At 36.2% G+C, this 12,175-nt stretch overlaps 2 protein-coding genes across 8 annotated transcripts in view; one reads left to right on the top strand and one right to left on the bottom strand.

Moving 5' to 3' along the window:
* Window positions 1-9,595, top strand: part of SDCBP (syndecan binding protein (syntenin)) — a 30,252-nt gene extending 20,657 nt beyond the window's left edge. For 3 of the 7 annotated variants that reach the window (XM_011982179.1, XM_011982181.1, XM_011982176.1), the window contains 5 exons: window positions 2,263-2,421; window positions 4,382-4,557; window positions 5,996-6,167; window positions 6,935-7,026; window positions 8,428-9,595. In XM_011982179.1, coding sequence (XP_011837569.1) covers window positions 2,263-2,421; window positions 4,382-4,557; window positions 5,996-6,167; window positions 6,935-7,026; window positions 8,428-8,482 — 654 coding nt within the window. In that variant the 3' untranslated portion in view covers window positions 8,483-9,595. Of the gene's footprint in view, window positions 1-2,259; window positions 2,422-4,381; window positions 4,558-5,995; window positions 6,168-6,934; window positions 7,027-8,427 lie in introns of all 7 variants that reach the window. The other 4 variants (XM_011982177.1, XM_011982178.1, XM_011982182.1 and 1 more) reach the window with 2 other exon arrangements.
* A 635-nt stretch (window positions 9,596-10,230) lies between these two features.
* NSMAF (neutral sphingomyelinase (N-SMase) activation associated factor) overlaps window positions 10,231-12,175 on the bottom strand; it is a 76,644-nt gene continuing 74,699 nt past the window's right edge. Inside the window, 1 exon segment of the mRNA XM_011982192.1 lies at window positions 10,231-10,924. Coding sequence (XP_011837582.1) covers window positions 10,830-10,924 — 95 coding nt within the window. The 3' untranslated portion in view covers window positions 10,231-10,829.

Here is a 12,175-nt window from a genome sequence, read left to right as displayed (position 1 = left end):
GCTTACACAGTACTGACAGGAGCAGGAAGCACAAAGGAAGGAACGAGGTGCTTGTCACTCCAGTCACTGACAAACAAAATTATAATTTGCACAGTTAGGCCCAGCATCACCAAGTAAAGTCTAGAAGGGTGGATTTGGAGCTGACAAATAGTAGCTTAATATCTGTTACCACCTACTCCTTTTGACTACTCAGTATATCCACACACTTGTACAGATACTTGAATTTCATTTGACAACAACAACAACTTTATACTTTCTCCTTAAAAGATGAACTTCATAAAATCAGAGTTCATAAAATCAGAGTTCAGCAAACTTTATAAAGGGCTTCATAATAAATACCTTAGGCTTTCATGGTCACTTATGATCTTTATCACATATTCTTGTTGTTTTTTTGTTGATAATCTTTAAAAATATAAAAATCATTTTTAACTCAGGGGTGTACGAAATGAAGCCATGCACCCCTCGATATAAATGAAGTTGCTCTCACCCTTTCTCTAGAAAGGGATGATACCAGTTAATGTGGCCATCTCTGGGCAGTGGTCATGGTATTGATTACTATATGATATTAATTACCCTTATAAGTATTCACATTCACAACAGAATATTTTTAATTTAAAGGCAAAAGTGTAAAGTTAACCACTACTAGCAATTCATACATAAAGGTAAACGGAGGTTATAGAGGAACAGAAAGATTAATTGCTGTATTTACAGGAAATATACAAATACAAAGAAGAGAGTCATAGCTGCTCTGATTCTTATTTTAGTAACTGGTCAAGAGGCTGTAGTTAAAATTTAGAACTTCCTTTGTTCACTAAATGGATGCTTAGATCCCTTTGCCCTTGGGCAATACTTCAGCTGGTCTTTTTTTTAAAAAAAGTTAATACCTAGAAGGTTGACCTAAACCTTCATTTTTTGTGTCTGCATCTCCAGGGTTCTTCAGTGCGCCACCTTTTCTTTTTCTTCTGTTTTATTTTAAATTAATTTGTTGCTGGAGATTTCTGTTAACTCTTCATATCTAGTGAATTTTTCATTTCACATATTTTATTTTTCTTCTCTTGATGTTCCATCCAGATCTTCCTCTCCCCAGCTATTTATTGAGGTATAATTAACAAATAAAAATTGTTTATATTCAACTGTATATCTCAATACAACTTGATGTATTGATAAACAAACACACACAAACACACACATTGTGAAATGATTACCACAGTCAAGGTTATTAACATATCTGTCACCTCACATAGTTATATTTCTTTTGGTGTGTGGTGAGAACACTTAAGATGTACTCTTAGCAAATTTCAAGTATACAGTACAGTATTATTAACTATAGTTACTATGCTGTATATTAGATCTGTAGAACGTACTCATAACTGAAAATTTGTACACTTTGACCAACATTTTCTCATTCTTTGCCCTGCCCACCCCCAGCCCCTGACAACCTCCCTTCTAGTCTCTACTTCTGTGAGTTTGACTCTTTTCAGATTCCACGTATAAGTGAGACCCAGACGGTACTTGTCTTTCTGTGTCTGGCTTATTTCACTTGGAATAATATTCTCTATGTTTATTCATGTTGTCCAAATGGCAGGATTTCCTCTTTTTAATGGCCTAATATTGTTCCATTTCCTTTTTGGTTGGGGAAAGGTTCCACTTAAAATAAGACACCAGTTTTGGTTAGGAAAACTTGAAAAATTAGAAACTTGTAACATGGTACCTGATACAGGTCCCTAATGTAGGTATTCTGGAGCATTCTGGTTCGTGCATATGATTTGTTAATCATAATAATAGATGGTTATTAGAGGGGAGGAGACATAATAGTTGACTCTCTTTTGTGTGCCAGTGCCCATGCACTTTTCATTTAATCCTCCCAGTAACACTGAGGTAAGAAGTTTGCCTCTTGTTTGGAAATTCTGAAAGGATAAGCAGATTGTCAAAGATCGTGACATAAAGAACCGTCTGGAAAATATTTCAAAAGTATATGGCCTTTAAGTTCAAAGATAATACATTTGAGATGAAGACAAGCCAATATACCGGTGAAACAAATGCCAGTGAATTCAAAGGACAAGAGAGAGTCACTGAATCTGTTAGAGATGATATGTGTGGGAATAAGTTAGTGAAGAATTAGTAATAGAGCCAGTGCCATTTTCATAGACATCAGACTTTATCTGAAGGAAATTATTTGTGGATTGCCCAGTTAATTATCATTGTTCTTTTCAAGGAGAGTGTTTCTAAATATTGACACATTGTATACGGTTTTGTCAGCAGTTGGTAGCAAGACCTTCCAGTGTGAACTATATGGTGGCTCCTGTAACTGGTAATGATGTTGGAATTCGTAGAGCAGAAATTAAGCAAGGGATTCGTGAAGTCATTTTGTGTAAGGATCAAGATGGAAAAATTGGACTCAGGCTTAAATCAATAGATAATGTAAGTATTTTAAATACCTATTTGAATTTGTCTAAATATCTTACATAATTGATTAACGTTAAAATAATTTGAAATGGAAATGCTTTAATTATAATAGTGCATCTGTTGTTGAGAATATTTTAAATCTACTAACTTAAATTTGTTCAGTTGGGGACGTTCTATTTTGCAGAGGCATAGTTGGGACTTCCAACCACATTACTTTGAAAGATGTTTTTCTTTTCTGAATATTCTAACTGGAATACATTTCACTGGCCTACATATATTATAATGTACTTTGTATAATAGAATTGTGGCAATTAAATAGAGCAGATGTGAAGGTTAAGAAAAAACTGACCAATAATAGTCAATGTCGGTGTGCCTTTTTTTTTTTTTTTTTTTTTTGAGACACAGTCTCGCACTGTCGCCAGGCTGCAGTGCAGTGGCGCGATCTTGACTCACTGCAACCTCCGCCTCCTAGGTGTGTGCGCATTTTTAAACCAAATGATCAGTATTTAACTTGTGAGGTGGTTTTTGCAGATTTGTTATTAACATCCTTCATATTTGAATTTAATAGGTCATTTTTTGAGTTTTTTGAGTAAAAGTTGCTTTCTAATTAGGGCAGCCATTACTTTATAATTACCTCTCACCTTAATATACTGAATATATGAAACAGGGTTACTCTCTGAGGAACCATTTAGAATTGTTAAGGACATGCTGAGTCTTTACCCCAATTTACAGTTTCAGCCATTACCTTATTGGATTCAGTTTCAGTCATACATCTGTAGCTTAGTGCATCCAGCCTTTCAACACAGAAAATGGTAAGTGTGGTGCACTGCTGTAAATGGAGGAGGCTGATCTTGGCAGGAAGCCCCAACCCTGCCTGCCCACCCAGGGGGCTGAGGCCATCGATGATGGCCTTGCTCACTTGTATCTTATTCAAAATACATCTGTGTGCTTGGTTGGGATGCTCTTTGCTGCCCTTTCTCCAAAATCTTCAGGGAATAGAGAATACTGCTGCCCCTTCCGCCAGGATTGCTCTTGTGTTCTTTCCTCTGTCCTAAAGAGAAAAGATACTTTTCATAGGCCCCTTGGCCCCACTGTAGGAAATACTTGCAGTGGATTTGTTCACTTGGCCAAAGGGCATTTTTTCTTATATGGGGTGCTACCTAGTTCTTGCTTATCACTCTACAATGTAACAGATGCGTGATAGAAATATGTGACCTAGCTTAGGATTGAGGTAGATGCACTTACATTTTATTTACCAGGCTTATTCTTCTTTTATACTTACCTATTTATATTTTGTTCAACTTCTGATTGAGATTTTACATAAGTAAAAATATCCATGTAAGTAGTTATTTGTTAACAGTACTTGAGTTTTCTGTATTTATTTGTGTGTTCTTTATAAACCTGTGCATGTGGATTTAATATGCCCATCTTTTTAGTCTGACAGACTTTAATCTTACTTGATTATACACAATTTAGCCAATGGGTAAAGGAATGTTTCAGCTCAAAAGGTAGAATTATGACCTTAAACTGTCATTTATTAAGCTGTAAAAGAACTCACCAAACTTTTTAATATGTGACTTGCTTTTCCCCTAAACATGATTATGGACTGATAATCTGGTATTAGACTCATTAGACACTTGCATTTATTAAAGTTGTCCCACTCTATTTTCCTTAGTTTTGTATTCCAAGTTGAAAGGGGGGATTGTGGTTGGTCAGGTGGGTTATGATTTGGTATAAAAATTGCCATTGAAATCTCACTTTTTTGCCGTATTCTTTGGAGTTACTATCTTGATAAATTTTTCAGTTTCTTTTGAGGTGATAACTGGATAGACTCCTATAGTTTTTCCTTTTTTTTTTTTTTTTTTTTTAATCACTAAGGTAGAGTTTTTAACAAACAGTTGTTTCCTAATTTTCCAGCATTTTAAACCGTATCATAGTAGTGGTAAATGACGAAAATTATTTTCTTATTATCTAGGGTATATTTGTTCAGCTAGTCCAGGCTAATTCTCCAGCCTCATTGGTTGGTCTGAGATTTGGGGACCAAGTACTCCAGATCAATGGTGAAAACTGTGCAGGGTGGAGCTCAGATAAAGCGCACAAGGTGCTCAAACAGGCTTTTGGAGAGAAGATTACCATGACCATTCGTGACAGGTAAGCTGTTACTAAACAGTTCAAATGAAAATTCAATACTAGTTTTCCATTTTTTTGGGCTTTCAGAGTCTGTGAATGTATTATTTTGTTGCAGAAAATGATAAAATGTTATTGATGAGCCTTACAGTCTTGCAGCTGTGTGGTGCAGACTGTTTGTTTGTTTGTTTTTAAAGCATTCTGATATGATACCTTATTTCAGAATTTATAGGACAAATCTCTCTAGAAAATAGAAAATGTATGTTGGAGAAGTAACTGAGTAGCAGGGTATCTCTGAGCTCACTTTCCGACTTACTGCTTAGATACATCTGGCCTAGTTTTATCAGGACTCTCAAATTGTAGACATACTATCACAGTGGTGCCTCATTGTGAGGGTCACAGCCCATGCAGACTTCCAAGTAGTGTGGGAGTTCTGAAAACCGTATCAAGACTTTTGGGTAGTTATGAAGCAGTAGTTTCCAAGAACATGGAATATTCTGTTTAGCAGCTCATTCACTTAGACCTTAAACATTTAGCACATGAAACAGGGGCCTCCATTTATTTTCTTGTCTACTCCTTACCCAATTAAGGGTAGACCTATATCACATTGCTTTGGTAAGCTTTTGAGTTTTTGTTCCTTCTCAGTGAAACTTCTGTTTTATCTTTGTGTTTCCAGTTGCTCATTCAGTTTAGGTATTTAGTAAATGTTTCAGATGAATGTCCTTTTTACTGTAAGCAGAGTTTCAAAGAGTAAGTTGTACTAACAGGAAGAAATGCCTCTTCTGGATTTAATATTGTAAACACAAGTTTATCATAAAACCCTTATGATAACATGATAACAGAGTTTATAGAGAATCAAGCAAACGTAACTGGTGTAACAACTTTAGAGGGACAGCTGGATGCCTTTTAATAATAGCTGCATGCCTTCCTTTCCAAAGGGGCTTGAGGAACTTAACGTCTTCCTGCTGCTCTAGTTTTTCTTTTCAAATATAGCAGTGTATAAAATTTTCAAAGTCAAGTTGTGAGAAATATTTTAGAGGTTTTAAACAAAAGAAATAGTTCCTAAATATGATTTGGCTGTAGAAAATACCAAAAGTTAATAAAAAATAAAAATTATTTTTACCACTGTGATTTAGTTAAAAAGCTTATCTTATTCTTAATGCTGTAAAGTCTGATTAATTATAAAGGAAAAACATTGATAAAACCATATAAAGCAGTTGTCTTTGATACTTAAAGAAGGAAATGTTGATTAGTAAATCAGTCAAACCATAATGAATAAACTTAAAAAAAACTTTTACACAAAGATGTTCTGTGAATGTATAAAATCAGAGCTGTAAGTTGCTCTTATTAGAAACAGTGTTTATTATAAAAGTATCCAGTATGGCAACATTTATGGTATATGAAATCCATTAAAATGTTTACCTTAGAATTAAGTTTTTAATATAACCCATTATGTTTGTAGGCCCTTTGAACGGACGATTACCATGCATAAGGATAGCACTGGACATGTTGGTTTTATCTTTAAAAATGGAAAAATAACATCCATAGTGAAAGATAGCTCTGCAGCCAGAAATGGTCTTCTCACAGAACATAACATCTGTGAAATCAATGGACAGAATGTCATTGGATTGAAGGTAAGGAACAGACTTTGTGCCATGTTCTGCTGCAGTTTTAGAAAATGTCTGTCTTTTGACTGTATTTAGGTGGTGCTGTTTTCAGTGACTTAGGTGGGAGATGGGGAACGTGGGGCCTGGGTTCTTGCTCTAGCCAGTCACGGGAATTATTTGGGCTGTTATCTAGAACTACAGTTCCTATAACAAGGGGGGTGGAATCAATGATTTCAGAAGTACCTCACACTAGAATTCTGTGGAAATATGGGCAACAAAGATTTTTATGACATTCTAAATGAATAGTTGCCCAACATTTCTCAATCCAGGAATACAAGGAAATGAATAATAGTTTTGGTTCATATTAATACTTTATTTTTATAGTTTTTCTCCTCCACAAATTCCTAAATAAGTCTATCTTAAGGTCAAAAAGTTTTAAGCATGACCTCCTCATTTCGTAGACTTTGATTTAGAATACACAGTTAACTAAGAGGAGATGGTAGTATTGTATATGGGGAAAATTATTTAATATTCAGAAAGGAAAAGGGTTTTTTTTTGACTAAAATATTCAACTCAGTTTACTTAAGCAAACTGGTTACTAGCTGTAAAACAGTGTACAATTAAACTTGGTAAGAAATACTAGAAAAAAATTAGAAATACCAAGCAGGATTTTAGAGATCTTAACAAAACATAACAGGACATATATTTTGTATTTCTTTACCAAGACTGGCATAATTTTGTATTTATTAAATAAAGCCTCTGTGGAATTGATTTTTAATATGTGTTTTTATCAGGACTCTCAAATTGCAGACATACTATCAACATCTGGGACTGTAGTTACTATTACAATCATGCCTGCTTTTATCTTTGAACATATTATTAAGCGGTAAGTAAACAATTCCTCAACTTAATGCATATGGTCGTGTGACTTAATGTAAGCACTATAGTTTAATTCTCAGCCCTTTGGGTCTTTTACCTAAGGAATGAATACTGGTGTTTATCTAGAAATTTGAAGTAAGTTATTTAAGTCAGCGGGATTGGTAAGGATGAGCTCTTACAACTTCCCAAGTATGGAATAAAATCCACATATACTTTCCTCAGTTTTGATATTGCCTAGTAGAAGAAAAGAATGCAAGGAAAAGTGGGCATGCTTTTAGCTTTCAATTTGCAGTACAATTGACTGCAGTTGTACTGCCTACCACTCCTCTGCTCAGTATAAATATAGTTGTAGTGGTTCGTAATGGAGAATTCTTGCCAGTGGAATGCTAGGAGTAAGTTTCCCTTCTCTCCAGAATCTCAGGAAGCAGATAGACATGTGTGGTGTGTTGGTGCTATCTGTGCTCAGGAACTGAGGATTAGAAAGCCAAGTGATCAGAAATGAAAAGAGGCAACAAGGTTACTTCTATACAGCTTTTCATATCCTAGCATCTACCATAGCTGTTTTTGCCAAGCCAGCTTGGAATCCTTCTTTCAGAACCTCTATCATGCATGTGAAAATGAGATTTAAAAGATTCATAAACATAACCATTGTAATGAAATTTTTATGTTGGCTTCTGGATAGAATGCACCTCCCTACGCTTCGAGGGGGTAAAAAGGAGTTATTGTCATGACTAATTGTTCTAAAGTTCTCTTTTCTTAAATCACTGATGGATCCCTCTACCCCAACTCATCACAGCCTTGTCATTTTCTGTTTTTTAAAAATCACCAGGTTGGGCCGGGCGTGGTGGCTCAAGCCTGTAATCCCAGCACTTTGGGAGGCCGAGACGGGCAGATCACGAGGGTCAGGAGATCGAGACCATCCTGGCTAACAGTGAAACCCCGTCTCTACTAAAAAATACAAAAAACTAGCCGAGCGAGGTGGTGGGCGCCTGTAGTCCCAGCTACTCGGGAGGCTGAGGCAGGCGAATGGCGTGAACCCAGGAGGTGGAGCTTGCAGTGAGCTGAGATCCGGCCACTGCACTCCTCCAGCCTGGGCAAGAGAGCCAGACTCTGCCTCAAAAAAAAAAAAAAAAAAAAAAAAAATCACCAGGTTTAATGTACAAGAATTCATTTGTATCCTAACTTCTCTAGCCAAATACAGATAGCCTTTCCCACTGAGGGTCTGTCAACAACTAGATTACCAGAGATGCTTCTGGACTCATTTAAAAGATCTTTCCTTTCTCTCCATTCACATTTGATGCTAACAGGTGCTAAATTGGAATTGGGAATTTTCTTGGATTAACATAGCATTTTCAGGGGGGGCAGGGGAACAGAATCTCAGTATATAATAAAAGCACCTCTCTTGTAGGATGGCACCAAGCATCATGAAAAGCCTAATGGACCACACCATTCCTGAGGTGTAAAATTCACGGCACCATGGAAATGTAGCTGAACATCTCCAGTTTCCTCCTTTGGCAACTTCTGTATTATGCACATGAAGCTTTCCCGGAGCCAGCGAGCATATGCTGCATGAGGACCTTTCTATCTTACATTATGGCTGGGAATCTTACTATTTTCATCTGATACCTTGTTCAGATTTCAAAATAGTTGTAGCCTTATCCTGGTTTTACAGATGTGAAACTTTCAAGAGATTTACTGACTTTCCTAGAATAGTTTCTCTACTGGAAACCTGATGCTTTTATAAGCCATTGTGATTAGGATGACTGATACAGGCTTAGCTTTGTGTGAAAACCAGTCACCTTTCTCCTAGGTAATGAGTAGTGCTGTTCATATTACTTTAGTTCTATAGCATATTTGCATTTTTAACATGCTACCATAGTACATTTAGAACGACTGCCTTTGATTTTTTAAAAAAATTCTGTGTGTGTGTAAAATGCCAATTAAGAACACTGGTTTCATTCCATGTAAGCATTAAACAGTGTATGTAGGTTGCAAGAGATTGTGATGATTCTTAAATTTTAACTACCTTCATTTAATATGCTTAAACTGTCGCCTTAACTATGTTAAGCATCTAGACTAAAAGCCAAAATATAATTATTGCTGCCTTTCTAAAACCCAAAATGTAGTTCTCTATTAACCTGAAATGTACACTAGCCCAGAACAGTTTAATGGTACTTACCGAGCTATAGCATAGCTGCTTAGTTGTTTTTGAGATTTTTTAGTCAATGCATAATGGAAACTTCTTTCTTTTAAAAGTTGCCAGTACCACTTTGTGCGAAGTGAATCACTATATATTTAATGTAAAAATTATTACACTAAACAGGATAAACTTTTGACTCCTCTTTTGTTCATTTGTGGATTAAGTGGTATAATACTTAATTTTGGCATTTGACTCTTAAGATTATGTAACCTAGCTACTTTGGGATGGTCTTAGAATATTTTTCTGGTAACTTGTTCCATTTCCTGACTCCTTGCAAACAAAATGATAGTGACATTTTATCCTGACTTTTTTCTTCTTTTTGGTTTATGTCTATTCTAATTAAATATGTATACATAAAGTTACATTTTAGTCTGTCGGTTACTGCATCATTTGCTTTCACCAAACTTATGCATGATCTAGAAGATAGGCAGGTGGAATTCACTTTCAGCTATGGGAGACATCATTTCCCAGAACAAGCTGACATTCAGGGGCCCTAAGAACAGCTCACAGTGCTGAGACTGAGTGTCAGGAAAATTGCTTCCAGCTGGGAACCCCAGATTACCAGGGCCAAGAGAGCTGGTTCACCCCTGCCATGCAGCAGGAACTCATTGAGGCTACTGACTGTCCCTAGCAGTACCTGAGACCAGATAATACTTAATAACACTTGAAACTGACTTTGAAAATTCTATTAGTGTGGTCTGACTCAAGTTTTTTCTCCTATATCATACTACTTGTAAGATACAACAGTGTTTTTAAAGAGTACAGAAACAATAAGTCGCACAATTAACCATGGTTCAGAGGTTGAATATAAAAATCTGCTACTGCTATACAGCTTACCTTGTTTGAAATTTAGAAGCGAAAAAAATACTGGATTATCTACCTGAGTCTGAAGATAATTTCAAAAGTAATGGAATTACATTCATATCACTAAATATGGTTTTCTAGAAGATGATTCTAGATCTATGGTCTTAAAAACACTAGTCTTAAGTTACTTAAATAAAATGAAAACAGTTTAGAGAAAAATATTTTTAATGTAGAAAAGATGAATAGCTATAATGAAATACAAACCGTTCCTATACACAGTAAACTTACTGTTATAAGAACTGCTAATCCTCCAGGTTCTTAGAATCTGGGTACAGCATTATAGAAAGTAACCACTCTATGAAAACATACACCCAAAACCCGATGGGTAGCAATTGTGATAGATTAGGAAGACAAAACAGATTCAGAAGTAGCAGAGAATACTGCACATTTTCTTGGAAAATTCTTAATTGTTCAGTGCTTTCTGACAAGTTTCCCTAGCCCAATTTATCTCTTAGCTGTTCTCTGCTACCCAGTCCTGTCTTCTGACAATCATCATACAGGGATGATCATCTGCCTTACAATGTAACATGTTTTCCCTAGCACTGCCACATTTTATCTGCCTTAAGAGAATGGCAACTAATGGCTTTCAACAAAGTCACCATGATTTAGAAAGTTTAAAACCACAAATTTTCCATGTGGTAAAACTTCTAATTACTAGCATTGCACATTCACCAGTCCGTTTAAAAGTTTGGTTTACAAATGCATTAAATAGAGTTCAACTTAATATTCAGGAGAGGAAAAGGCACTTAATACTGCAATTTCCAGAAAATAATTTGTCTGTCTTCCCCGCCTGTGATGATACTGCTACACTGTTCATTCATCCATATACATGTCACAGCACCTGAGACAAAGAGACATTTTGGTTAGGTAGGAAGTTGACCAGGAGGCACCCAAAGATAAACTTTACTCTGGTGCTTACTCTTGCTTTGCTATTATTCATTTATTAAACAAGTGAAGTAAGTTCTATTTTTTTCTTGTCTTCTTCCTATAATAAAATCCTTGAATAAATTAAAAATAATTGCTTGGTACAAAGATCTCGTGAGGAATAATAAACCATTTAAGTGTAAATCTAAAGCCAAAACAACTGGAAATTATGGATATAGCACAGAATGCAAATAAATACCTTGGCAAAGTATAATACAGGTATAACATGAGAAAAGTTAGGAGACAGATGTGAAGGAAAAGGTAGGGAATTGGTGTAAGGTTATTGGTTTATTTCCTCTTCCACTGGAAGGGGTCAAATGACATTAAAGTTTCTAAGTAGAGAACTAAAGTCACAAATAATTTCATTTTTTTGAAACAGTCTCGCTTTTGCTCTTACCCAGGCTGGAGTACAGTGGCATGATCAAGCTCACTGCAGCCTCTATCTCCTGGGCTCAAGCTATCCTCCCGTCTTAGCCTCTTAAGTAGCTGGGACCACAGGCATGTGCTACCACACTTGTCTAATATTTCTGATTTTTAGTAGAGATGAGGTTTTGCTATGTTGCCAAGGTTGGTCTCAAACTCTTGACCTCAAGCAGTCCTCCCACCTTGGCTTCCCAAAGTGCTGGCATTACAGGCCTGAGCCACTGAGCCTGCCCCAGAATTTTTAAGGTGTACATTTAAGAAGAAATAACCATATGAAGTTGTGACACAGGGAAGAGAATGAAGGTAGGAAGTTACTGCTTACAGTGGGAAGTCAAGGGGTAACAGGAGACACTAAAAGAATTAAAAACCAAGTCCTCCAAATGATCAGAAAGCAAGAATTTGTAAGCAATCGAGTGAATCTCCAAGAAATATTACTAAATGAAAAAAAAGGCCGGAAAAGTTTAATAATATACTTCACATAAACAATTTTATACACATATACCCTCTCTTATTCACAGGACACACACTGATAAAGTACTGTAAGGAGGACTGGGAGGTAGAAGTCAGCGGTAGAAAGAAGCCTTAATTTTCATCGTAGTTCCTTTTGTATTGTTTCTGGGTTTCTTCTTTTTTTTTTTTTTTTTTGAGACGGAGTCTCGCTTTGTCGCCCAGGCTGGAGTGCAGTGGCCGGATCTCAGCTCACTGCAAGCTCCGCCTCCCGGGTTTATGCCATTCTCCTGCCTCA

This window comes from Mandrillus leucophaeus, unplaced genomic scaffold (assembly GCF_000951045.1).
Source record: "Mandrillus leucophaeus isolate KB7577 unplaced genomic scaffold, Mleu.le_1.0 Scaffold236, whole genome shotgun sequence".
In the NCBI taxonomy this organism is placed as follows: domain Eukaryota; kingdom Metazoa; phylum Chordata; class Mammalia; order Primates; family Cercopithecidae; genus Mandrillus; species Mandrillus leucophaeus.
The sequence above is the reverse complement of the archived record's forward strand: the minus strand, read 5'-3'. Positions and strand labels throughout refer to the sequence as shown.